A 23,596-nucleotide genomic window follows, 5' to 3' on the forward strand; every position below is an offset into this window, starting at 1 on the left:
ATCTTTGAAGATTTAACTGAATTCTTGACAAATTAAGAACTAATATTTAAATCTCTTTTAGGTGGGAAAAAGAAATCTGGACTGGAAAGAAAGCAGCGTTGGGAAGGTGGAACTGGGTCTGCACCCAAGTTGCTGAGCATCTTTGCTTATGCGCACACACGTGAATCATATTTTAACCTCAAAGGCTCCACTTCAAGATAGTGTTTTAAGATAAATAGATTTTCCCTTTCAGGTTGTGTGCCAAATATATTAAAACTGGATTCAAAGCAAACAGACAATTTCAAGCTTCAAACAATAAATCCCTCACAGAAATAAGTTGTTTTAATTCTTTTGTTAATAACCCAGATAGGCACCAAAATTTAATGGCACCACCTCACCAACAAGTTTATGCATTGTCTTGCAAAAATGGCATTCCCCCATCTATCACCTTGACAGAGGAATGATGACATTTAATAAACTGCCGTAAATAAATCCCTATAACATTATGTAAAAGGCCGATAATCACGTGCAACCTTTATGAACATTTCTGCTTTTGATTTTTAATAAGGCCACAATAATACCATCCAGACCATATGACCAATATCCATAAGAAAATGATACCCTGATAGGTGTCCTTTTCTCATACCCCACTGCCGATTTGTCATTTCAGCACCCAGGACTGTTTCTCTAAAGCCAAAGCCCATCAACAGTCATGACTGATGGGCCTCATTACAGTGGACACATTAATCTGAAAGAAAACACAACACCAGGCATGCAGGGACAATGAAAACTGCTTTCACTTACCACTTTGCACTTTATAGTGTTTGTCGTCTGCTTTTTTCTACGGGTGCAGTGTATACATATTTCATCCCTAAAAAGAAAAAGAAGAAAGATGTCTGACCCAAAACATGAGAAGTATACTGGAAAAAAAACACAAAAAACAGCTTTTGCTCAGGCATGCATTGAGCCGATACTTTCCAACTGAATCAAATAGCTGGATTTGGAATCTGAGACTACAGGTGGATCTTTGGGGTCCGTTTAATTCAATGCAACACACCTTTAGAGCTAATAACAAAGGGTCTGATGCATGCAGGTATTTCCCATTTCCTATCTTAATAAGTTTTGTTTGGTTGTTGTTGTAGTTTTTGACTTCATTGTGATTTCAATGTGAACAAACATTGTTCAAGTGAACTCCTGATGACAGAAAAACACTGTCGGCTTCACTCTCATTAGCTCTGCTCTGTGTGTGAAGAGAGGCTAACAAAAATGCAAATAAACTAGGTATGCATCATAAATGTATTATTATTTTTTTTTTTTTACTTTTTATTTTTATATAATTTTGTTCCTGGTCTGTTACTCATCACACATCACTTGCAATTCACAAAATTAAATGAAGTCTGATTTGATGCATTCCCACTTTTGCCACCTGCCACGTTTGCCAGTATAGAGTGATACATACAGGGTACAAAAATTTAGAACTAATATAACCCCTCTTCATTTTTTCCTTTCAGTTCTGCTGCAAATCTCGATCAAGACATCAACTGTATTAAAAAAAAAATAAAAAAATCCAAGCGTGCCCACATTTGTCAGCCATAGTGCATATCATAACTTCTAAGTAAGAGTAGATTGAAAATCCTTGGGGTGTGAAAACCAAACAGGCACAACTGAAAGGTTGCCCAGTGGAGGGGCAATCCCATCAAGGTAGACAAGATGAAGATTTGTTACATTTGAGGAGGAATGGGGCCCCTCTGACCTCCTCCAGTCTTACAATCACCTTAACACAGGAGGGCTAACAATACTGTAACACTATCAAGCACAGACTAAAGACAAAGCTACAGTCGCTGCATTCAACCTCACAACCATTTAACTCTGAAAGATTAAGTGATCGTAGGAATGCACAGTGTACTTTTAATTTTAACAACCCAGCTTTGAAAATACACGCTGCTCTAATCGTTCCCATGATCCAGGATGCTTTGACAGATGGACATGAAGGGACTGTGTTCAAATACTCACCCTCAGGGAGAGAACTTGCTGTTGTTGTCCGTCACAGGTGGGGTAGCAGTCCAACAATGTCGGCTCTCTGAGATAAGAGAAAACAAAAGTATACTGTTAGTCCAAACCTACCTCATGACACACTGATTTTTTTTTCTCCTAGGAACATTCGTTGCTGGGACTAACAAGTGTGGACTAGATGGTGTATTGCATAACTATTTTCTGTAAGGTTTTGTTGGTGAAGGCAGTAAACTTTGTGACAACAAAGTGCACCTGGATTTTTGCTGTGAAGCCTGAGAGCATATGTGTGTGAGTATATATGTGTGTGTGTGTGTGTAAATGCATGCACCGACAGGCAATGCATGATACAGTACACTCCCCTGCCCCCAAACTGCTCAATCTCTGCAAAGTTAAAAGGTGCAGTGCCTGGAAGGCTCTAGCTCTCAACGCCAAGTAAATCACACTGTTAACCTGACACGATTGATTTCTCATATACTTCCATTCAGCTGTCTGCATCTAAGTACACATGCTACGGTATCCATATAATTTAAAGACCATTAGCATTGATGATTTTTTGTGTTAATCACACAAGGACAGTGAGAGTGTACAAAGCCACATCTGCAGCTACTGATTGATCTGGACACTTTTATTGCACATGTACTACATTTAGAGAACCAGGGGGTAACAATAAGTCCCCAGGAGCACCGGGGAGGCCAGTTTCTGCTGCCGGGGGCATGAGGGGCAGAAAATGGCCTGGATGTTCCTCTCTGAGATGTTTTTTTTTTTCCTCTCTCTCTCTCTCTCGCTTTTATTCTCCCAGAATTCCAATGACCCCTACAGGCAACCAGCGACTGCTGAATCCTAAGGAATGTGCTCTCTGAACTGTGCAAAAAGCCTGGAGCTCAAAGAGCACAGCTGAAAACAAAAACATGCCAAATGCAATAATTTCTCACTGTTTTGAGTTTGTGGAAAATGTTGCACATATTGCTGCACAATATTTACAAAGAATGGGGTAAGAAGGTTTGAAGTTGGGGGGTGTGTGCATTAACCAGTGAACTGGATATTGTGAAAACTGACGTGAAAAGTTTCAGAATTGCATTAATAATTTTATTAAATTAGAAGATGTCTTTTTAATGAGAGTGACACTGAAAATATTCTATTTGAATGGGAAGACTACATCTGAAAAACAAATATTACATTTTAGATATAACATAGGTCCTCCTGGGATCAAACCAGGGATCTTTGCCTTGTTAGGCAAATGTGTAAACCACTATACTAAGGAGCCACTTTAGCTATAATAAAGATATAAAATATAATTTTAAGTTAATGCACCCCCTTCTTAAATCATTTGCTCCTGGGTAGACTTCAACATCACAGCACCCCTTGGCTGTGCAGATGTTATATTTTATTCACTGGAAGAGCATTTGGAATGCTATTAGTCTGTATGACCTCCAATTCGTGGGGATTTACAAATAACACGCATGTCTTTATGCCAAGTATAAAACCATTGGTAAATTCTATCAACTTATAAATATGGCAAAAGCATTCAAGTATTCATGAAGGTCTAATAATGCTATAGGCTGATATTTACATAAAGTGCTTGTGCGCTAAGTCAAGATAAACTATTTAAGACCCGGACCACAAATACCTCCACACTGCAGAAAAAGGAGGGTCCTGTGATGAAAGGGGACATTATGCTAACAAGTCAGATTACTGTACACAATAACTTTATCTTAAAAGTAAATACCATCCTTGGTGTTGGAAAGAGGGAGGGGGGGGGGGGGGTGTTATGGAAAGTCACTGGCAATATTTCTGTGGGGACCAAATGCTCCTTATCTGTGTTAGTCGAGCAATTCAGGCCTGCCCGAAGAAAGATGAGTCTTCAAACTCATTCTATTCATGGTCAGACGTGTAATTACCCTCAGCTCACAGTCTAGACGTAACCGCTTTCACAGTATTTAAGACCCCCCTATGCAACACACGGACGCCGGCTCCTACCACCAAGCCCTGCACGTTAAATCTGTGGGCAGATAAATTAGCGAAGAATGCAATAAAATAGACACAATGAGAGGAACTTTATCCTCCCTGCTGCTAAATGAGATTTCTTTGAAATGCAGATCAGTGGCTCTAGATTAGTGAATTTTAGCTGCTGTCAACATCATAACAAAATACAAATGCGATTGTTCGCTGGCGCCTTATCTCCTTGCTTCCATCTGCTGGCTGGTTATTTACTCCCCCCTGATTTACTATGCAGATCTAAATAAGTCGCATCAAAAGGAGGGCTTACTGCACAATGGCTTCTTAAGCTTCTACATCAAGGTATTTGAAAAACCGGTAGTCACATGAAAAGGCTGCCCATCAAAGGCACATCTCTAATGAACTCTCCCATATCAGAGGGGGCTTGTGGGGCCTGGCTTTAATGCCTTCTGTGTGGTGAGAGAGGAGCAGGAACTGCAAATCAGACCCACCAAGCCACGGCAGAGGAAGGAGGAGGACAGAGAGTGGGAGAAAAGAAAGGAGGAGAAGGAAGAGGAAGACAGCAGTTATCAGATGAGATTAACTCAGCAAAGGCACTAGTTCTGGGTCTGTCCATCCATCTCTTAAGCGTAGGCTGATGAAGGGACTTGTGAAAAAGTTCAAGGGAACAAGTTTCGCTGGATTCAGTGGAAACAGACACAGGTTAGTTATATTAAAAAAACAATTGACAGAGCAAGAATTTAACCTGTAATCTCAACTCTTGGTAAATACATTCAGCGTTAGTCTAAATGTCTTAAACTGTGAGTGTGAGTAATACAAGCATCTGTTTTAAAATGACCTATCAATCCAGTGATCAAAGGAAGATCTAAGCTGTCAAACACAGGAAAGGAAAACATGCTGTCTTTCCCCCCTTCTCATCCTCCACAAGTCTGCAAACAGCTTTAGTAATCTCAACAGAGCTTTTGCATTACGCTCCTGCAATAACCTTTAATTTCATGGTGTATTTGTTGCATTCAGCACACAGGCAGGATTACAACTGGCAATCTTCAGACTTATATGGGAAAAATAAACTGCATGGCGAGATCATGATCTGCCCCCCCCCAAACACAGCACCACCCTACTTTGTATCCTTGTGTCTGGATGAAGGGGAGACCCCCACCAACAAGCATGCAGTTTTTACCAGTGAACAATTAGCCCTGGAGCAAGAGCAGGCCCTGCACTGGCACATGTGGTTAAGAGACGAGCGCTGCGGGTGAGCGCCAGATGATGAAGGGATGAGGCTGGGAGGGAGGAAGGGAGGGGAGGGCAGAGGAGAGGAGAGGATACTGAGGGGGTGCCCCCGCCCCATCCTGGTACAAAGAGCCAAGTGGCGCGTGCCAGCCACACGTGTGCCAATTTTTGGCTTCCTTCGTCATTCACTTACGGATCCTCTTTGCAGAGAAGATATACATATAAAAGGGAGAGAGGGAGCTTCCCCTCTCCTCGAGTCCATTGCAACTTTGTCCCCAAATTTTAGGGGCCCACCCCAAATTGAGCTGTGATGTGAAGGCACCCAATGGTTGAGTCGCTTTGCTACAGAAACCAAACTTCCCTCCCCTCACCCTGCCTCGAGCGCCTTTCTACAGTGCAGCGTGCCAACTGGGCCCAGCGCCAGTCGCATTTGCAACCACAAGGGACCCCCGTCTTTTCGCCTTGCCTAATGAAATGACAAAACAACAGATTTGCATATGCAGAAACAGGTGTTGTAACAGGTTTGACTCCTCTTGACCCGAGCCATGTTAAAGAGAGAAAATGCAAGAGAAAAAAAGTTTATGACCAACAGCTGCCTGGAGGTATTTAGGCTCTGATGGGCACTCAAGTCTGCACCATCTGCCCTGCTGCTTGCCAGTAGTGACAATCTAAATTAAAAACCACTCATCAAAAAATCGTAAAAATAAACCATTGTTTTGTTGGGTCCATATGTTGTGGGCATCCTACTTCATTCTCAGAGAGCTGCATTTGAGGCTGAGCTTCATAGCCTATAGCAGTGATCCAGGGAAAATCCAAAGAGCCACACAGTAGCCTGTAATTACCCTCCTACCGAACTGTTGCCTTCAAACCAAAGCCCTGCGTCATCCTCCATATTATTCAAGTCCATCCTCTCCACATTACAGAGGAGAAAACCTAGAAGAGCCCGTGCGGTGAAAACATGGCCATTGTTTAGAGTAGGATTAGGGATTGCCATCCAGGAGCACGAGTCGAGTGTTCAGATGGTGAAAGAAGAGAAAATCACTACACTATATTTGCTCTGAACTTGATAACTGCTATTATGTTTTATGCAGATTTACATTTGCATTGCCAGAAATAAAAAACTGCGGTGGAGAGTGTGCGGTGGGCAAAACAATCCAAAGTTAAAGTGATGCATTTCTGAAAATGTCAAATGTCTCTCTTCCACGTTTTGACCAAATTATGTCCTGACTCAAAAGGCCTGAGTGGGAACATTCACTTTGTCCTTTTACTGAAAAACACGGCTAGTGTACAACACCGAAGCTATGCCCGACATACTCAACACCGCCACAACCCAACCCCCCACTACCATTTTTCCCCCTGTTTTTATTTAGACAAGTGAGACAGAAGGAACAAACCTGAGACAGTCGTGACCCTGCACGAGTGCTGTAACTTGTTCTAGAGCTATGCCAGCAGAAGGCAGCACCATATGCCCTCAGCCCCAAGCTGGATGCTCTTTCTGCAGCCTAATGTGCCTGTCAAAAACTGTTACTGTCACGACCCCCCCCCCCCCCCTTCGTGCCCCCCCCCCCCCCCCCCCCCCCCCCCCCCCCTCCCCACACACACACACACACACAACATGTTTGAAATAAACATTTTTTCTCTTTTTTCCTCTGTGTCTCTTAGGGAAAAGAGGAAAGGTCCTTCGGGACGTGTGGCACAGTGTGTTTTTTTTTTTCTGAATAGGATCAAATTCATCAATACAAAACCATTATTTACAGCCATGCATACATTAAACTCTAATACTAATGGTTGTCAATTTAAGATACAAGTCAACTTAGAAATAATTAAAGCTAACTTCCTTTTCCTTTTTGCACATTTCTATTGCCAGATTAATAAAAATTAATCATTCATCAATGAACAGATAATATATAACCTAACAAAAAAAAACTCCTCTTAAATAATGGTTGAGTTAGCTGCCACTGCTAGCCTCAGTCCTGACTGTTTACAAGTGACAAGCTGAAGGCTGAATGCAGTCTGAGTAACGGTGACCTTGCCTTTTACCATGAGTGACCTTCTGTCTTTAATTCAGGGCAAGACCCCAAAACCAACACTTTTTTTTCTTTTTTTTTTTTTCACATGAGGACACCATCCATCTGACCGTGACTTGAATAAAAGCTGCCTTGCCCTCACACCACACCGACCAGCAAGTAAACATGCAACTGCTAACTCAAAGAGAAAGAAAAAAAAACAGGGAATTTAAAAATATGTAAGGTCTGTGGCTGCTATCAAACGCTCACAAGCAACATCACCCATTGCTTTGTGGGCTCCACATTTTGAATCCTGTACCTCCATCTTTTTTTTTGGAACCAGAAGTGAACACATCTGGATGATATGGTGGAGTGCTAAGTTACAGTTAAGCTTTGGTTGTTGAGGTGCATCACACAGACACATATGTCTGCTAATTAGTGAAAACCAACATACAAATAAAATGCTGGAACCTCACTCAGCAAGGTTGAAAGAGACTTCGTGGAAAGTCATTTAACAGCACAGCAATCCACCTGTGTCAGCATCCAACTTGGAGTGGTAGGTCTAGAAAAGTGCAATACTTGTCCAATTACCTGGCAGTTCAAATTAAAACAAAAAAATCTTCCCAAGAAGCTGGAAATGAGCTTTATAGAATGAATAAAAATACTTTTGTACCAGGCTGTAGATTTCAGCAATTTAACACTGGAGTCTATGGAGATTGACTCGCTTTTGGAGTCGGCCTCAAGTGGCTATTACAGGAACTGCAGTTTCTGGCAATCCGTGCTGGCTTCCTTTTTCACCCCTGAAGGTTGCTGTTGGAGTCCGCTCAAAGAAAGACTACAGTACATGAGGTCACGCTCAAGGCTAGAACAGCCAAGAGGAGGAATTTAAACTTTATGAAAAGCATGAATTATTTTTGCATAACTATAAGAAACATTGTTTACACAAAACTAATGTTTTATAACTCTACATGCATGCTCCTTTGCATTTTGAGTCAGACACACTGTGATACACATCAGCCAAAAGCTACACATCCCAGCTTGTGGAGTGTGGTCATCTGTTTGTAAGTTTTACAATCCTTGGAGGGCTACATAATGATGTAAGATGTAGTAATATTTGCAAAACAGTCTTTATTATTTTGACACTTGACTGTTTTGATTAAAGTCAATATAAAGCATGGACACACAATCTTTTTAACTTGGGCAAGCATACATAAAAATCAAATGGTCAACGAGTATGTTACCAACTTTTCCCTTATGTGAGGAGCCTGCAATCTCTCTATAATCCACATCCCCTGACCCCACCCTGCACGGCTTTCTCCAGCCAAAGAGTCACAACGTTCTTCGTCAACAACAGTGTCTAGCTGGGCTTAAGAAGTGACCCAGAGCGTAACTAAAAAAGTCTGAGCTGTCTCAAGACTCTTAGTAACTGGGACACACAAAACATCATTACTGAGATGTGGATAATTACAGTGCAAAAGGGTGGCCTCCTAAGCATGTAATGCACTCTTTTATCTTAATAAGTCAATCTCTCCAAAGCTGACAGCTTGCAGCATATGATCCTGGTAAACAAATACTTCTGCACGGCACAAAAGTGCCATTAAAGGCCAAAACTGTCAACACAAATTCCATTCTTAACTGGGGGGTGGGGGGCAAAGCACAGGGGAGGGAGGGAGAGGGGTGGACTCGACTTCACTTCTGGTTGCTTTAACTTGCACAGAGGTTGTCATAGAAACATTTCTATGAAGGGACATAACCTGAATACATGCCCATGCCATTTAATTGCCTTTAAGTTTATGTAAGGGGGGGGGGGCTGAGTGAAAACACACTGGATAGGCTCAATGACACCATTACAGAAGTGATGCTGCTGGTACACCACTCCCTCAAATGTCTTAACCATGCCCCCCCACCTCACCAGTGCGCCCCAGTCTGTTTCATTACTGTGGGATTGGGGGGGGGGTGGGTGATGGTGTGATTCAAAAGCTAATCCAAAAATGAGTGTTTCATTATCTAAAGAGCCAAAACAACACTGATGCGATCTGTGCATAAAAGCCACTTTCTTCTAATCAAAACCCCCCCCATTTTTTTTTATTGTGCACATAGCCCACGCTGTCAGTTTGAGTAGTTTCTGCATTGTTTTTTGTTTTTTTGTTTAAATGCACAGTGCAAAGTTTTTACAGGAGTGGTAAGAGGGGGGGGAAAAAGCATAACTACAAAGCATTTTCTACTTCAGTTCAGCTAGCAGCAACAATTCTCATATCTAAGATAAAATCATGCATCATCCAGCGTTCACTGAGCTGAAAGCCGAATCTTAATTTTGATAAATGATTGAAACATATGACAGGGTATACACATTAATCCTGTGGAGGACATTCATTTTCCTATTACCATAATGTAGAGCACGACCACCCAATGATGAATGCCGCAATCAAAAAATGGACGCAGAGTGGGGAGAGCCGGGGTAATAAGTGCGCTGCTCCCAACAACGGTCAGTCTTGAAGGGAGACTAATGGCAGGTCTCTCTGCATCTCTCCCATCGCCTTAAGGGGGGGAGAAAAAAAAAAACGCATCCTGTTTTACAAATTCAAGTGACCTCACTTGCCACATGCACACACACGCACACACACCTAACAACAAGTAAACAAGAGACTGTTTTAAACACACTTTGAGAAATGATTACAGGGGCACTTCAACAAAGGGGCTGATTGTGCGCTGTTGCTGACATATTTCACAAGGGGCATTTATTGCTGCCTGGCCTTTGAAGAGTAAGAGCTGCTGAGTGAGGGGGGGAACTGGCCCACACCTGCATAACTCAGGAGGGAACACCTGTGCACCCTGCGGCTTGAACAAGCAAGGTCGATCCAGCTAATCCAGGGGTGAAAGCTGATCAGAGGACAGGCCTGAAGAGTTCTGCAGCTCCCAGTGCCTTGTTAGCCTTTCTTTACCAAAAGAGAGGGAGAAAAAAAGAAAAGTTACATCTATTGATTTTTGGGCCACACTGATTGCAAGACAGGAGGCACAGGGAGTGTGAAAAAGAGGAGGCCAGCAGAAGATTTTAGGTGCTTTTAATGTTTAGATAAATGAGTCTGAATTGGAGGTCAATCATGATGAAAAGCAATACACTCCCAACATCTCTGTCTGTTTCTGGACAACGAAAAAAGATGGAACATAAAAATGGAGCATGCAACTACGGTAAGCTGATAATCGTAGATATTGATGATGCAGGCAGCAGCCATGCAGGTAAAGCATCATTAAATCTAAGTGCACTTTCTGAGCTTAAGAAGCTGTGGATTTTTTTTTTTTTTTTTAATATGAGCACTGATGGAACACGCTTTTAAAAACTACAACATGATATGGCTAGAACACTAAAGGATGTACTGAAAAATAATTAAACTGACTTATCTTACATGAATTAGCTATAACAAGATGCAAATTAAATCAATGTTACTTCTTTTATATTAATTACTACACCGTGGCAGCTGCCTATAAATAAAATCAGCTGTGGAGTAAAATAACTTTCAATTACTTGAATGCAGATACTTGCCCGTTATGGGTTTTTAAATTCATGCAAATAAAAATGCAACAAAACCGAGCTCATTTCGAAGCAAATTTTCAAAATTAATTTTCAAATACTTAATTTATGATAGAGCAGTGAATAAAAATCGTTCAGGGGCCACATTCTGTTATCCATGTGTCATAAAGCACTCAAAAAAGAACAACTTATTTGTTTTATATCTGCGTTTTTTGTTGTTTTTTTTTTTTCTTTTTTTTTTTTTAAGTCAGCGTTCAGCTTTCAGAGCAGGCAAAGCCTGGTCAGTGCTCTCTAAAGGTCCTAACAGTTTTTTTTTTAAAAAAGCGAATACCGAGCTAGGGGGAAATCTGTCAAAGCAGCTCGCTAACTCCAAAGCGCGACAAAACCGCGCACAACCTGGAAATAATAACGCAGCAAAGCGCTCGACAACACAGGACAAAACTTGAGACCGGCGGTCCACTTCCTAATTCAAGCGCAGTGGACAGAGAGCTTAAAAAAAAAAAAGTCAAAGGGCTGCGGAGAGAAATAAGCTCCTGGGCAGGAAAACTTACCACGAGAAACGGCAGGTATATTTCCCTAAAGTCAAAGGGGGGGACACGCCAGGTGAGAAGCCGTCGTCCTCTATACTTGCAGCGGTCTTCGCACGTGACTGTCCAAGTTCACCATAACGCAGAGAAAATGAACAACAAGCTGCAGAGTAAATAAAAAAAGCTCAAATATTCCTCCGCTGGGCACCGCTGTCGGAGACGCACACACACACACACACACTCTCTCTCTCCTGCGGTCTCCCGTCAACGCCGCTGTTATTACTAATGCAACAGAGAGAAAAGCAATATACCGAGTCCTGTTTGAATGACGCGCAATGCGAGGAAGAAGCGGCTTGTTTTTTTTTTTTCTTTCTTTCTTTCGTTACGATTCAAACACACATCAAGCTGTATCCCAGCAAGCAAGCAGTATATTTGGGACTAGAACCCCCCCAGGGGAGGCACTTGCTTGTTCGCGGAGGTGTGTTTTTTTTTTTTTTTTGGGCGTACTGCGACCCCGTGCGACGTCAGGGCCACCTGCTAAGTAACAAAAAAGTATTTTTAAAAGTTTGCTCCCCCCCCCTTTTCTCCCCCTAACGTTTTACCGGCTATTATTAAGTATCCTGCGAGAACAGCATCCCCGTGTTAGGAAACGTTCACGATAGTCATGCAGTATTGTTGGGGATTTGAACCGGTAACCTTCCAGTAATGGGACATTCCCTCCGACCAAAAAGAAAGCCTGAGCAGGCGTTTTCTTACTTTCGAAAAACTTGGCTTCGTGTGCTAAAACTCGCTAAGACGTAGTGCGAAACCATCCGCAGCTGGGAACTATATTAAAATAAATTAAATAAATATCCCCTTAATGTTCCTGTAATATTTCATCTACTTTTATGTAGCAGCTTACTCTGACACACATCAAACGGTACTGTTTTCATTTTGAATCTTTTTAAGGAATATGCCGTTGTCTCTCAGATTTTGCGTAATCAACCGATTTTCATAAATCTGCACGGCACACACACACAAAAAAATACATATATAATAATATTACAAATAAAAGCATCGGTGTAAACTAATAGACTACAGTTTGAATGTAAACTCTGTCTCTCTTGTCTGTACTGGCATTTTTAAAGCTCGCATTTGACATGCACATCATTAAACTGAAGGTTTGCACACAGAAACGTTCATGGTCGTCTACGAGTGTTTACATTCAGAGAATGATTGGAAACCAGTGCGTAAAAAAATATCCTAAACGCTGTTATCATCATTATCAGTGTTATTAGAACTGTGCTTTAGTGTAAGGCAGTTAAAATAAACACTTGATTATAAAAAAAGAAGAAGAAGAAAAGGAAGATATGACAAGATGTACAGTTTCTTGACTTGAGGAATTTTTTATTACTCATTATGTCATTCCTTTACAACGTAATTTACTGTATTTATTCATCTAATAGTAGATCCGAAGCCAGTCAAACACTGAGCAGTAGTTAAAATGATTTGCTTTCTTCTGTCTCGTCTTTCCTCTCATTTCTTTTTTCTTCCTTTTTTTTCAAACGCTGCGACGTCCATGGCTAAGAAATGAATATTCTGAATATTATCAAGTGAAAAGGAAAGGGTAGGAGCTAAGTATTTTCTGTTAGAAAGGCGATGAGTGCATCTTTCTCTGTTGTCAGCGTTTCAAGATAATACATATGGTGTTATTTTTAATATAAATAATTGAGAGAAACACAATTGTATGCGTGGATGTACACAAGTTGCAGCCGCTAATTATGCCAATGAGAATTTAAAATACATTAAAAAATACGATTTATGAAATATTATTGACTAAATACATAAATAATCGACATTATCTTTTTAGCAATAATTATTCTTATTATTAGTGCTCTGAAAACTGCTCCCTACTGGCGTGCAGGCACGAGATATCCTATACCAGCGTCTTATGTTATATGCTAAAATCTACTAAAATTGGCCTCCTTTTATTAAAAAACAATTCATACTACATTATAGTTTTCTTTCTGATGCAATAAAAACGTGGATTGTTCCAATAATTATGTGGGATACAGACATCATCTTTACTAACTTGTAATAATCTCGGTCTGTTTTGTGTTTTCGTTTGTGTTACAAATCCTTATTGCCACTAAATATTCCGTCAAATTTGAATAAAAGAAAGCAGCATGTGGAAAATGAGGAGGACACGAAGGGAAAAACCAGCGTCGTGGAATTGTGGTGGTTATATGCTGCCACCTACTGGCCGCATTTTGTAATAGTCGGTCAAGGTAACTGGCACAGTAAAATCTTAGGCACACATGAGAAATATTAATATTACCTTTTCCTTCTGTAATGATCTTGTTTTCGGACAAGACTAACTGTTCACCTGGAACTCATTATCACAAAAGACGCCTAAAGTGGAAATGCAAATGAATATGAACTTGGGCTGACATTAATTTTATCGTGATCACATAGTGCCATCTACTGATACAACTTAGCCATACAGTGTGTCTTGTATTTAGACATTTAGAACATTGCTTTTACAGACTGCATGCATTTGGCTCTGAGTATTTTATATGGCTGTACTTAACTGTAGCAAACTGTCACTAGTTCATGTGTCTGCCTTTTCAAAACCAGGAAATGATGCAACGTAGTCACTAAAACTCCAGTTGAAAAGTCCAAAGAGGGCATCTTGGACTTCAGTGTGTAGAACAAACGGTTCTTTAAGGACAAAAAAACTGCAACAACAACAAAAACCCAGAGAAAACACTCAGATAATTTGTAAAAGATTATATAATGAGCATCCAAGTCTATTTACAAGATATACAAGATTTGGGGAGTATACTTATTCTGCATATCAAGGATTAGATGAATTAAACTTCCTATCTGGGATCATTTTGCGCCATCTCTCTCACACACATAGACACACACACACACACAGCCATAGAAAGAGTCCAATGTTCTGGTCCAAGATCCAGTGAACCAAAAAAAATGAAGCCTGCCTCTAATGGAAATGATATGTGAGGCCTTTCAAGAACTGCAACAGAACTAATACTAATTTGATACATTATTGATGACAACGTGGACATCCTTTTATTTCCTCTCTCCACGTGGAGATCAGTGGTCAGCATCAGCTCCCCTGCAGTGGGTAGGATGATACTTTTCTCCCTAGAGGACACTTCAGTGGGGGAGACGCACAGAAATTTCAGATCAACTCACTGTAGCATCCTAATGTACTTCATCAGATCAGTGTCAGTTAACTATTCAAAAAACAGCATCATTAAGAATTACTTTGCCACAAAGCTAGTAAAGTTCAAACAATATCAAAATATACACATTCAGTCAAATAACTTCAAATATGTACTTTTTCTGTGCTGGTTTTCCTTTATAGTGCTCTGTAAATGCTTTACTTTCATGTAGTTATGATGTTACTAACCAACATATTATGAGAGGATAACTGAGAGGATAACAGGCCAGCTTTGGTCTAGTTATATGTGTCCTATTAATAGGCCTGGCTCAGACTCACAAGCTTCAGCTGTAACCGAACTCCATCTGTCAAGTCACGTCCTCTCCCTGCTCTCCCCTCTACAGTATCACTGCAGCCAGGGCTAAGGGCACTCTGGTCTGTGCCACCTTCCTCGCCAGACAGACGGCAGGACAGGCAGACAGCTGCCTCTCAAGACCGTAACATATTATGGAGGCTCTGTACGTACAACCCTTGGAACAGGATGGGGTCATGATGAAGGAGGAGGAACGAGGGAAAAGTCGTGATCAGGACGAAGGGGGAATGGAGGCCTCGTCTCCCACGGGCTCCACCACAGATGAGGAAACAGATGAAGACTCGGAACCAGAACCCCCACCAGTTATTCGCAGGAAGGTGTCGTTTGCGGATGCATTTGGCCTCAACCTGGTTTCCGTTAAGGAGTTTGACAGCGCTGAAACGACAGAATCGGAAGTCAGTCAGGCTGCCGAGAAGGAAGCAACTCATTCAGCAGAGGAGTTCTATATGTGTTGTCTGTTTACAGTCCCATCATCCCCAAAGGAGTTGGAACAGAGGCTGCAGGCGCAGATGATGGAGCTGGAGAGCATTGAGCTTCTCCCAGGGACCACCACCCTTCGAGGGATCATCAGGGTGGTCAACCTCTGCTACAGTAAGTCTGTCTTTGCCCGGATCACCCTCGACCGCTGGAACAGCTGCTTTGACCTCCCGGCAGAGTATGTGCCCGGATCCAGTGATAGAAAAACAGACAGATTTACCTTCAAGTATACTCTGGTTCCTCCTTTTGAGAGAGAAGGGACCAGAGTGGAGTTCTGTCTCTGTTATGAATCATCAGCGGGCACATTCTGGGCTAACAACAAAGAACTGAACTATGTGCTGTTCTGCCACCAAAAGGAACAGATGAAGGAGCACGGGCCTCAAGTGCAAGAGGAGAGCTACAAGAGCAAGAGGAGTTGTCTCAAAGCTAACAGGTGTGAAAGTGTGACTCAGTCTTTTTTTAAACATTCCTCTGCAATATTGTGCGCAATTGAGAGAAAAGCCCTGCAGCTACATTTACCGTGGCAGGAAAGTTTTAAATTTGACACAGTGAGAGTGTACCTACACGGTGCTGCTCTTCTCATTAGGAGAAGTCATTAAGAGCAATATACTCTGCTAAGTGGGCCATTGTGTGTTTACAGTAAGGTGTTGTGTAACTATTCACTGGCCTGTAGAGCACATATTGCCCATTTATGGTCAGATGTGTGTACAGGTTTCCATGACGTCTCCACTGTAGCAAGACATGCTCATTTGATCCTCTTTGACCCCATCTGCAAAATCTTTCTTTTTTATGCCCCAAGAATTATAGCTCCTTATTATGTGCATGCTCTGGCTCTGAGGTGCTGCAGCACAAAAGCTAGATAGCACAGCAGACAAACGTATATCAAAGGCCCCTGGCACAGATACATGCTGTCTGGACATGCATAATGTGTATTCTGTGCACTGTGTTTCATAATTATAGAGCAGGGCCAGTTGTTGTTCAGGGCGTGTCTTTAATAAAAGAATGAAACCTGCTTTTTATTATGCCATTTGACTGAACCCTAGTGCTCGGAGTGTTTACGAGGAGTGTTTATGCTCTGTTTGAAATAATGAAGCACAACATCTGGAGGATAGAGAGCAACAATAACCCCCTTTTACCACATAAAGATCTGATGAATAAATGCTAGATTGTTAAATGAGTTATCTGGTACTGTCTGTAAAACATCTTATGTCACGCTAGCCATGTCTGATTTTGAACACCAGGAATGGAAGTGCAACAGGAAGGACCTGGGAGACTGTCAACACAGCAACAGTTGCTGCAGGTGTGTATACTTAACATTTATATGTGCATGCATGTGTGCAAAAGACACACTGATTTATGTATTAATGTGCATAAATGTGCAACAAAACTTTCTCCCTTGCCCCGTTTTTTTGGTCTTTTGCAGAAATAGCGGTAACGCAGAGAGCAGAAAAAGCCCACAGGTGGACGCTGGACAGTGAAGAGGTGCAATCATTACTACATAGCGAGGAGCACAAACCTTTGGTGAGGTTCTTTTAAGATTATTTTACGTGCACAGACCCCAACAATGAGAGTGGAAAACATTTATTGATAATGAAGTGAACAGCAAGGCCAGAAAGTGCAGTTTAAGGATCAGCAGTGGCTCCCAGGCTTGGCCGATCCCTCTGATACCTTTGAGAGATGACGACAAACAGAAAAAAAGGGGATAGAGGGTGGTACAAGTAGACATTTATAGATATATGACCAGAAGGGGAATGTTTGGGGTGTGGTCCCAATAAAGATTCATCTTCAATTTTTAAGAAATTATAAAACACCAGCTTCACTAAAAAGCAAACTCTAGCAATAAAATACATGTTGTGTGACCATAAAAGTGCAGTTGTTCTTTGGCTTTGAATAAACTGCCGCAAAGTACGTGTTCTTTCTGCTAAGGTATGAAGGGCAGCTGAGTAAGAGATGCATAAACTGCACAGTGAGTACCAGAAGGGTATGGGAAGTCAGCTAACCTGATACTTGAGACCACATCTGAAGTCATTCACGCGTGGTCCATTAATAAGACGTGCAACCTGCTTGTAAACATGTGGGAAAATTGATGAGGCAAACAAAAATAGGCCTATATGTGCTGAGGCTGCAGCAGTATTGCATTGCTTTGCATGTTAGATATCAAAAATACTCAAATGAAAGGCAAATTTTTTAATCAGCAAGTAAATATCAAGGTTTCACAAATACTTTGACTTGACAAAACTCACTGCTTTGACTTTTGGCCTTTTTGACAGGTGGAAAGCGTAAAAAGCAGACGCAAAGCGGCGCGTTTGGCACGCGTGCAGGATTTCTTCTCTCAGAGAACACAGCAAAACTCAAAGGACCTTGCACATGACTCAGCCAATGGCCAGAAAGACTCTCAGCCTATGTCGGCTCCATGGGGTGACTCTGCCAGCTTGCTCTATAAATGCCAAAAGGCACAACCAAACGATTGCCCACAAGTCCTCACCTACCATCAAATCCCTCTCCTTACACTGGACTGGAGCAATGATAAACCCCAGCAGTGGGAGACAGCTGATGTGGATGACATTTGGAGTGGAAGAGCTAAAATGACCTTGTCAAAAGAAGAAAATGCACCATCTGCTGATGACATGTGGGAGACCTTCCTTAACGGTACGGATGATACCGACCATAAAGAAGCCTCTGTGTGTGATGTGTGGCAGGCTTTTCTTAATGGGCCCAACCATTCTGATGTTCCAGAGTCAGAGTGGCTGCAGGCAGCAGCATCAGTGTCTCCTTCAAATGATAAGCGGCCCCAACCCCAATACTCAGCATACAGTCAAGAGTTTGGAGAATTTCAGCTGGCCACAGATACTCCTACCCCCGTACGGGCACACACCTTAGCTGCACATCAGCCTCTGTCACACACATGGGAAGAACTGTTGCCTGATGTTGCCTCGAACACCAAAGGCCACCAGCCAGCAGAGGCATGTGTCACCAGCCCAAGAGATGACAACACAGCAACACAAGACACATCCCAAAGGTCACAGACAAGCTCTGTAACAGACACTCCACAGAAATTTTCCCTCGAGGGGGCACCGCCTGTGTCCGAGGACTCTATTGACAGTTCAACCGAGTGTCACAAGCATGTGGTCGGGGAGCGAGAAACAGAAGGAATAATAGGAGGAGCGAAAGGAGTAGAAGAGGAACCCATCACATCGCACACAGCTGACTTAATAACAAGCTCAGGGGAGTCTGAGACAACAGACATGACAGCAATGCCAGAGTTTCAGAATGCCAGCGCTGTTGATAGTATCTCACAAGGAGCAAGGCTGGATGAGGGTCTTTCTTCTAGCGAGGAAGGAGAGGTTACAGGTACTGCACACAATGCGATAGATGACATGCTGGCATTTAGGGAGACAATCAGACAGGGGACAAAGGATGGGGCGAGGTATGCTTCTTCCACATTCAGAAAAGGAGTGAAGGAGGAAGACATCATGATGAACTATACAGAAAATAAAGCATCTGCAGAAGAGGATATATTTAGGCCACAGGGAACAGAAAAGAGTGAAATCTCCCCGAGGTTTGGCGATGAAACGCAGTGTGAGAAATTTGGGCTGAACCGAAACAGTGGAAATCTAGAGGCAAGTGATAAAAATGAAACGAGACCTCAACATTTACACGCAGGCGGCTTTGATTCGAAGCAGGAAAACAAAATAGTGGCAGTTGAATTGAATGACGATGTTTCACTGAAAACCAAAGACGTGACAGTACTCAAAACGATGGAGGAGGAAACGTCCTTTTCAACAACAAGCGTGGAAACAAAAGAACTAATTAGTACAGAAGTGGAAAGGTTCCAGGCAATAAGCGAGCCAGCACGGCAACATAATGACAAAGCTTTAGATCTGAACTCATCACAGCGGAAGAGAAACACATCAATAATTTTGGATGTAAATGACAAACAGTCACGGCCAATCCAAGTAGGCGAGGAGCCAAATTTCCAGCGGGACTCACAAACAGAGCAAAGTGCACTGAAATCTGAAGCAGGTGAACGTGGATTAAATATAAATGTGACAGAGGTGGGAAAACACTTGAGTTGTGATGGAATAATAGCAAACCGATCAGCGCAGACAAGATCTACAGAGAAATCAAGTGAAATGAACCAGGCTTTTCAAAGTGACTGTGATACATTCAGACCTTTTCCAGCAAATAAATGCACCCCAAAGCCATCGGAAGTGGCTGGAGTGAGATGGACCTCCTCGCAGGAAGACACGGAGGATCGAAATGAGAACGTATGTGGTGAAACGAGACAAGAAGAAATCAAGGCAAAGGAGAATGTCGCGAAGAAAGACACTTCAGCAGAACACCAATCTGAGATGTTACAAAGACTAGAAGGAGATATGAGTCACGAAGACAGAGATGAGATGATGAGTACTGGGGAGCTGAAAATGGAAGCAGTGAGGGAGTTGATGGGTAATGTGGAGAGCCCTCGGGGGGAGAGGAAGAATGCACCAGCAGAATTGAAAGAAGAAGAGTTGTCAGCAGAAGTTGAGAGCTCTCCATGTGTTGCATATAAAAAGCTGTCAGATGGAACAAAAGAACCTATTACGGGAGAAAATACTGCATCACTTGAGGTGATGGAGGTGAGATTGGAGGAGATCTTCATAGAAAGATTTGTAGAAGATTTGGTCAGGGGGATTTGGGAAGAGGTCTTTGGTCGAGAAGTGCAGGCATCAAACAGACACACTGATATTGTTGATGGAATGGGGTGCAGGCTGAGAGGTACTACACAAGACTGCCATCTGCTTTTTGACAAAGACTGCAATGACACTTTTGATTCAGGCGTATTTTCCTTGACGGAATTACCAACAGAGTCAAATTCAAGTCTCTGTCAAGGCCCAGAGCAAACCTTACACACTAATGGCAATGAACGCTCTCTGCCACAAAGAAGTAAGTCACTTAGCACAGCAGAACAAACCCACTTTCTCTCTGAATCACAGACAGATTTGATTCGGAGTGCCAATCTCAGCCACGATCTCACTGCCACCTTAGCTGCACGTAGTTGGCAGTCATTGCCTGAAACGACCCAAACTCCGAAAGAAGCTCCAACACATCAGGAAAGCCACTGTCACATAAAAGATGAGACAGGCAGACAAACAGAAGACTGCGTCATCGCCCACAGAGAAGGTTTTAATCAATCAGCCCACCCATCTCACAAACATCCGAGTTCTTCCTCAGAGAATTTAAAGGAGGCTGATGGTCTTGTATGGTGGAGTATATTATACATCCTCAGTCACATCACCAGACTTCTAATCTGCATCCTCTTAATTGGTGGATTCTTCGTCATTGTTTTCCTCTATGATTTCCCAGCAGTCTTTGCTCTCTACATAGGTTCTTTATCATGGTGGTTTTACAAGTGGAAGAGACACCAGGTGACGACAGAAAAGGGGATGGTGGGATAGCCTGGGATTTAAGAAAAAGCAAGGTGCTGAAGAGTGTCATGTGTGGCATTTTAATACATAAGTACACTATTTTAAGCTGTAATGTTCACTACCATGCACAGTGCTAGTAGTGTGTGTGTGCGTGCGTACGTGTGTGTTTGTGTGTTTTTATGTTTGGCTGATTTTCCCATCTCTCAGTTGAATTAATGGACTGATTCTTGAACTTTTGGGGGCAACAACTCATTAAAATTGAACAAAATCTATTTTGGAACTGTCTTTGCCTACATTTTTAAATATTCATCATTTAAGTACAGCAAAGAGGCAAAAAAAAAAAAAAAGGACTACGTTACAAAATGAAAAACAGGATTTGGTGCACAAATGTGTTTTTCTTTGCATGTTGTGTAACCCTTTAAATCTGTCTTACAACTCTGAGGAGTCGATCGAACAGGCGTTACCAATCTTCCGTGTCGAAAAAGACAGAATAAAGGAATCAAATCAATAAGGTTTGCAATAAAGGTCAAATTTAAAACATCTTTTGAAAATCATATGAATTCTCACCTTTTGTTGAATGTTTTAGTCAACAGAAATTTAGTGTAAATGTTTGCGTGTATGATGTGTGTATGTTTGCTGTGTTTTACGGGCCCAATACCACTTTATTATGTACCAAATGGAACAAAGTTCATTTCCTTGATTTTCTTCAATAAAAGAAATTCATGCAACTAAGAACAAAAAGTGTCTTTTACAAAGACACAACATTTTAATATTTCACAATATTGTTCAACTTCAGAAGAGTCAAAGGTTTTATGAAACTACACATACATGGTTTGGTCAGTATTTTCTAGAATTTGATTGTAAGAAGAAGTCATAATACTTAGTGTAATAATTCACTGACAGAAGGAACTTAGGTAAGTCTTTAGAGTATTCATATTGCTTTTTTGTTTTATAATTCAAGTCATTTGTTAATTAGTTAATATTTCAACTAAAGCCCCAGTCACATAGGCTTAGAAACCAGTCCGCCTGGCAACCTCTAGTCGATAGAAAAAAGTCTGTATTCTGTGACTGGTTGGCAAGTGGTTGCTGGCTCTCATTAGGTCAGTTGCAAAGAGGGCACACCAATGAAAACCTCTTTGTGATTGCTTTGGTTTCTAGCAGGCAGCAACAATCACCTGGAAAACGTCGACTTTTCTGCAAACACTCGCAAAGTAGTAGCGCAACAGCGAAAAGTGTGGCACAAACTGGAAATGGAGACTGTTTGGAAATGTGTTGGTTGTAGTGGTAATGCTTGTTTTATGCTACTGTGGTTGTGTCCATTTGTGGAGCTAGTTGCCTATGGAGAGCATACAGAGACACCAATCACAAGGAGGTTTCTGGTCCAACGCCCTCTTTGTGACCGATTTCACCTAGCGACAGCGATCAGTGTCCACCAATCTGTCGAGGCCTGTGTGACTGAGGCCTGAGCAATCTGTTGCTTTTAAAATGTGAGCACATTTTCCATTTGCTTTGGTTGTGACAACAGAAGAAAAAAGGAAAATCTCGGAAGCAGCCGGAATGTTTCTGTCTCCTTCGTGTCAGTGCCCATTGTTAAGGTAACCAAGCAAGATGGCCCGCAGGATAGCCTTTGCATTATGGAAATATTCACATTATATTGTATCAGATTAACCTGCTAAGGAGCTCAGCTTCACATTTTGAAGTAGCACGTAGCTAAGTAAAGCTCCACAAACACTCATGGCGAGGGTCATCGAAGAAGAGGCCGGAGCCGGTGCTACAGCTCCACAGCAACTAGCTTTTGGCTAAGTTTTCACCTAGAGGGACGTTAACCAGCTTGTTGCTGGTTAGGTTGTGGAAGAGATGCTCAGGGTAAAGTCAATGCATTCAGAGGTAAATGGGCTACATACATCCACTGAGCAGCATAACAAACGTACCCACGCTACCTGCAAAGAAGCATTTATATTTGAGAACCCAAAGTACTCCAACAAGTTACTTTTCTCAGGTGGTAACAAGCTAGCAGCTTTTTATTATTGGATTCACAGATGACTGTAAAGATTGAGTCTTTTAGAGACTGTAGGTTTATAGATATAGATTATGGTTTGAAGGAAATAAAGGAATTAAGTATCAAACAATCTTGTCAGTCCTGTTTTTTTCTGTTCGTTTGTTTTCCAGAAGAATCCCATTTTAATCATCAGATAAGTCAGCTCTAAACCTTGGCACCTGCTGATTCAGTTTTCTGATTATGCTGTTTTGACATAATGCAATGAATACAATAACTCCATCTGCTAATACACAAATGAACAGATTGTCAAGGTAGGTGGTGGTGGAGAGAGGACCCAAAGGCAGGATATGGAGGGAAACTGAATGCACAATAAAATGAGCCTTTATTGGCTGATAGAAGCACAACAAAAACAAGAAACAGTGGAACACAAAGAGCACAGAGAGAAAAACTGCCAAAGACAAAGAGGAAGCACTGGTTCAATTTCCATACATACACAGCACCATGAATTTTTAGTAATATTTCATACTGAACTACAATTTTGGCCAGTTACAACCCTGCAGAAGGGATAGAAAAAGAAATTCAGTGATCTGGATCTGGCAACACAATGCACTTCATAGCTAGAATTTATCTTGGCACCATATTCACTATGATGCTTGGATGCCTGTAAGGTTCTTGTATGACTCAATATGTTATCTGTTAGTCTACCACAAGCAGAGAGTTTCTCACTGTGAGACAATGTGTGCAATAAAGCGGCAGCTTGAGTGACACTGCACTCCAGTAGAAGTCACTTGATCCTGTCTGGGGTATGTTGACCTTTTGTAAGCTGGCTCCAATCCTATGCTGGCACCTTTAGAAAACTGGCCAAAAGCCAGTGTTGGCACAGCAGAGGTCTACTTTTTTTTGTAGGGCCCTGTACTGACGAGGCATAGTGCA

The 23,596-nt window shown here is 41.9% G+C and overlaps 2 protein-coding genes across 3 annotated transcripts in view; one reads left to right on the plus strand and one right to left on the minus strand.

The window, feature by feature from the left end:
- foxp2 (forkhead box P2) overlaps positions 1-11,511 on the minus strand; it is a 100,736-nt gene extending 89,225 nt beyond the window's left edge. The window contains exons 1-3 of one of the 2 annotated variants that reach the window (XM_030720267.1): positions 11,265-11,511; positions 1,993-2,059; positions 784-850 (exon numbers count right to left, since the gene is read on the minus strand). The gene's annotated coding sequence lies outside the window, so the exon portion shown is untranslated. The remainder of the gene's footprint in view (positions 1-783; positions 851-1,992; positions 2,060-11,264) is intronic. The other variant, XM_030720269.1, reaches the window with a different exon arrangement.
- Positions 11,512-14,830: 3,319 nt separating this feature from the next.
- On the plus strand, positions 14,831-22,077 carry ppp1r3aa (protein phosphatase 1, regulatory subunit 3Aa). The gene is made up of 5 exons (XM_030720726.1): positions 14,831-15,689; positions 16,498-16,556; positions 16,680-16,777; positions 17,527-19,875; positions 21,997-22,077. Exons 1-5 carry the CDS (start codon positions 14,914-14,916, stop codon positions 22,075-22,077), a joined length of 3,363 nt encoding a protein of 1,120 aa, XP_030576586.1. The 5' UTR covers positions 14,831-14,913.
- Positions 22,078-23,596: the final 1,519 nt, after the last annotated feature.

The sequence above is a fragment of the Archocentrus centrarchus genome, chromosome 23 (assembly GCF_007364275.1).
Source record: "Archocentrus centrarchus isolate MPI-CPG fArcCen1 chromosome 23, fArcCen1, whole genome shotgun sequence".
In the NCBI taxonomy this organism is placed as follows: domain Eukaryota; kingdom Metazoa; phylum Chordata; class Actinopteri; order Cichliformes; family Cichlidae; genus Archocentrus; species Archocentrus centrarchus.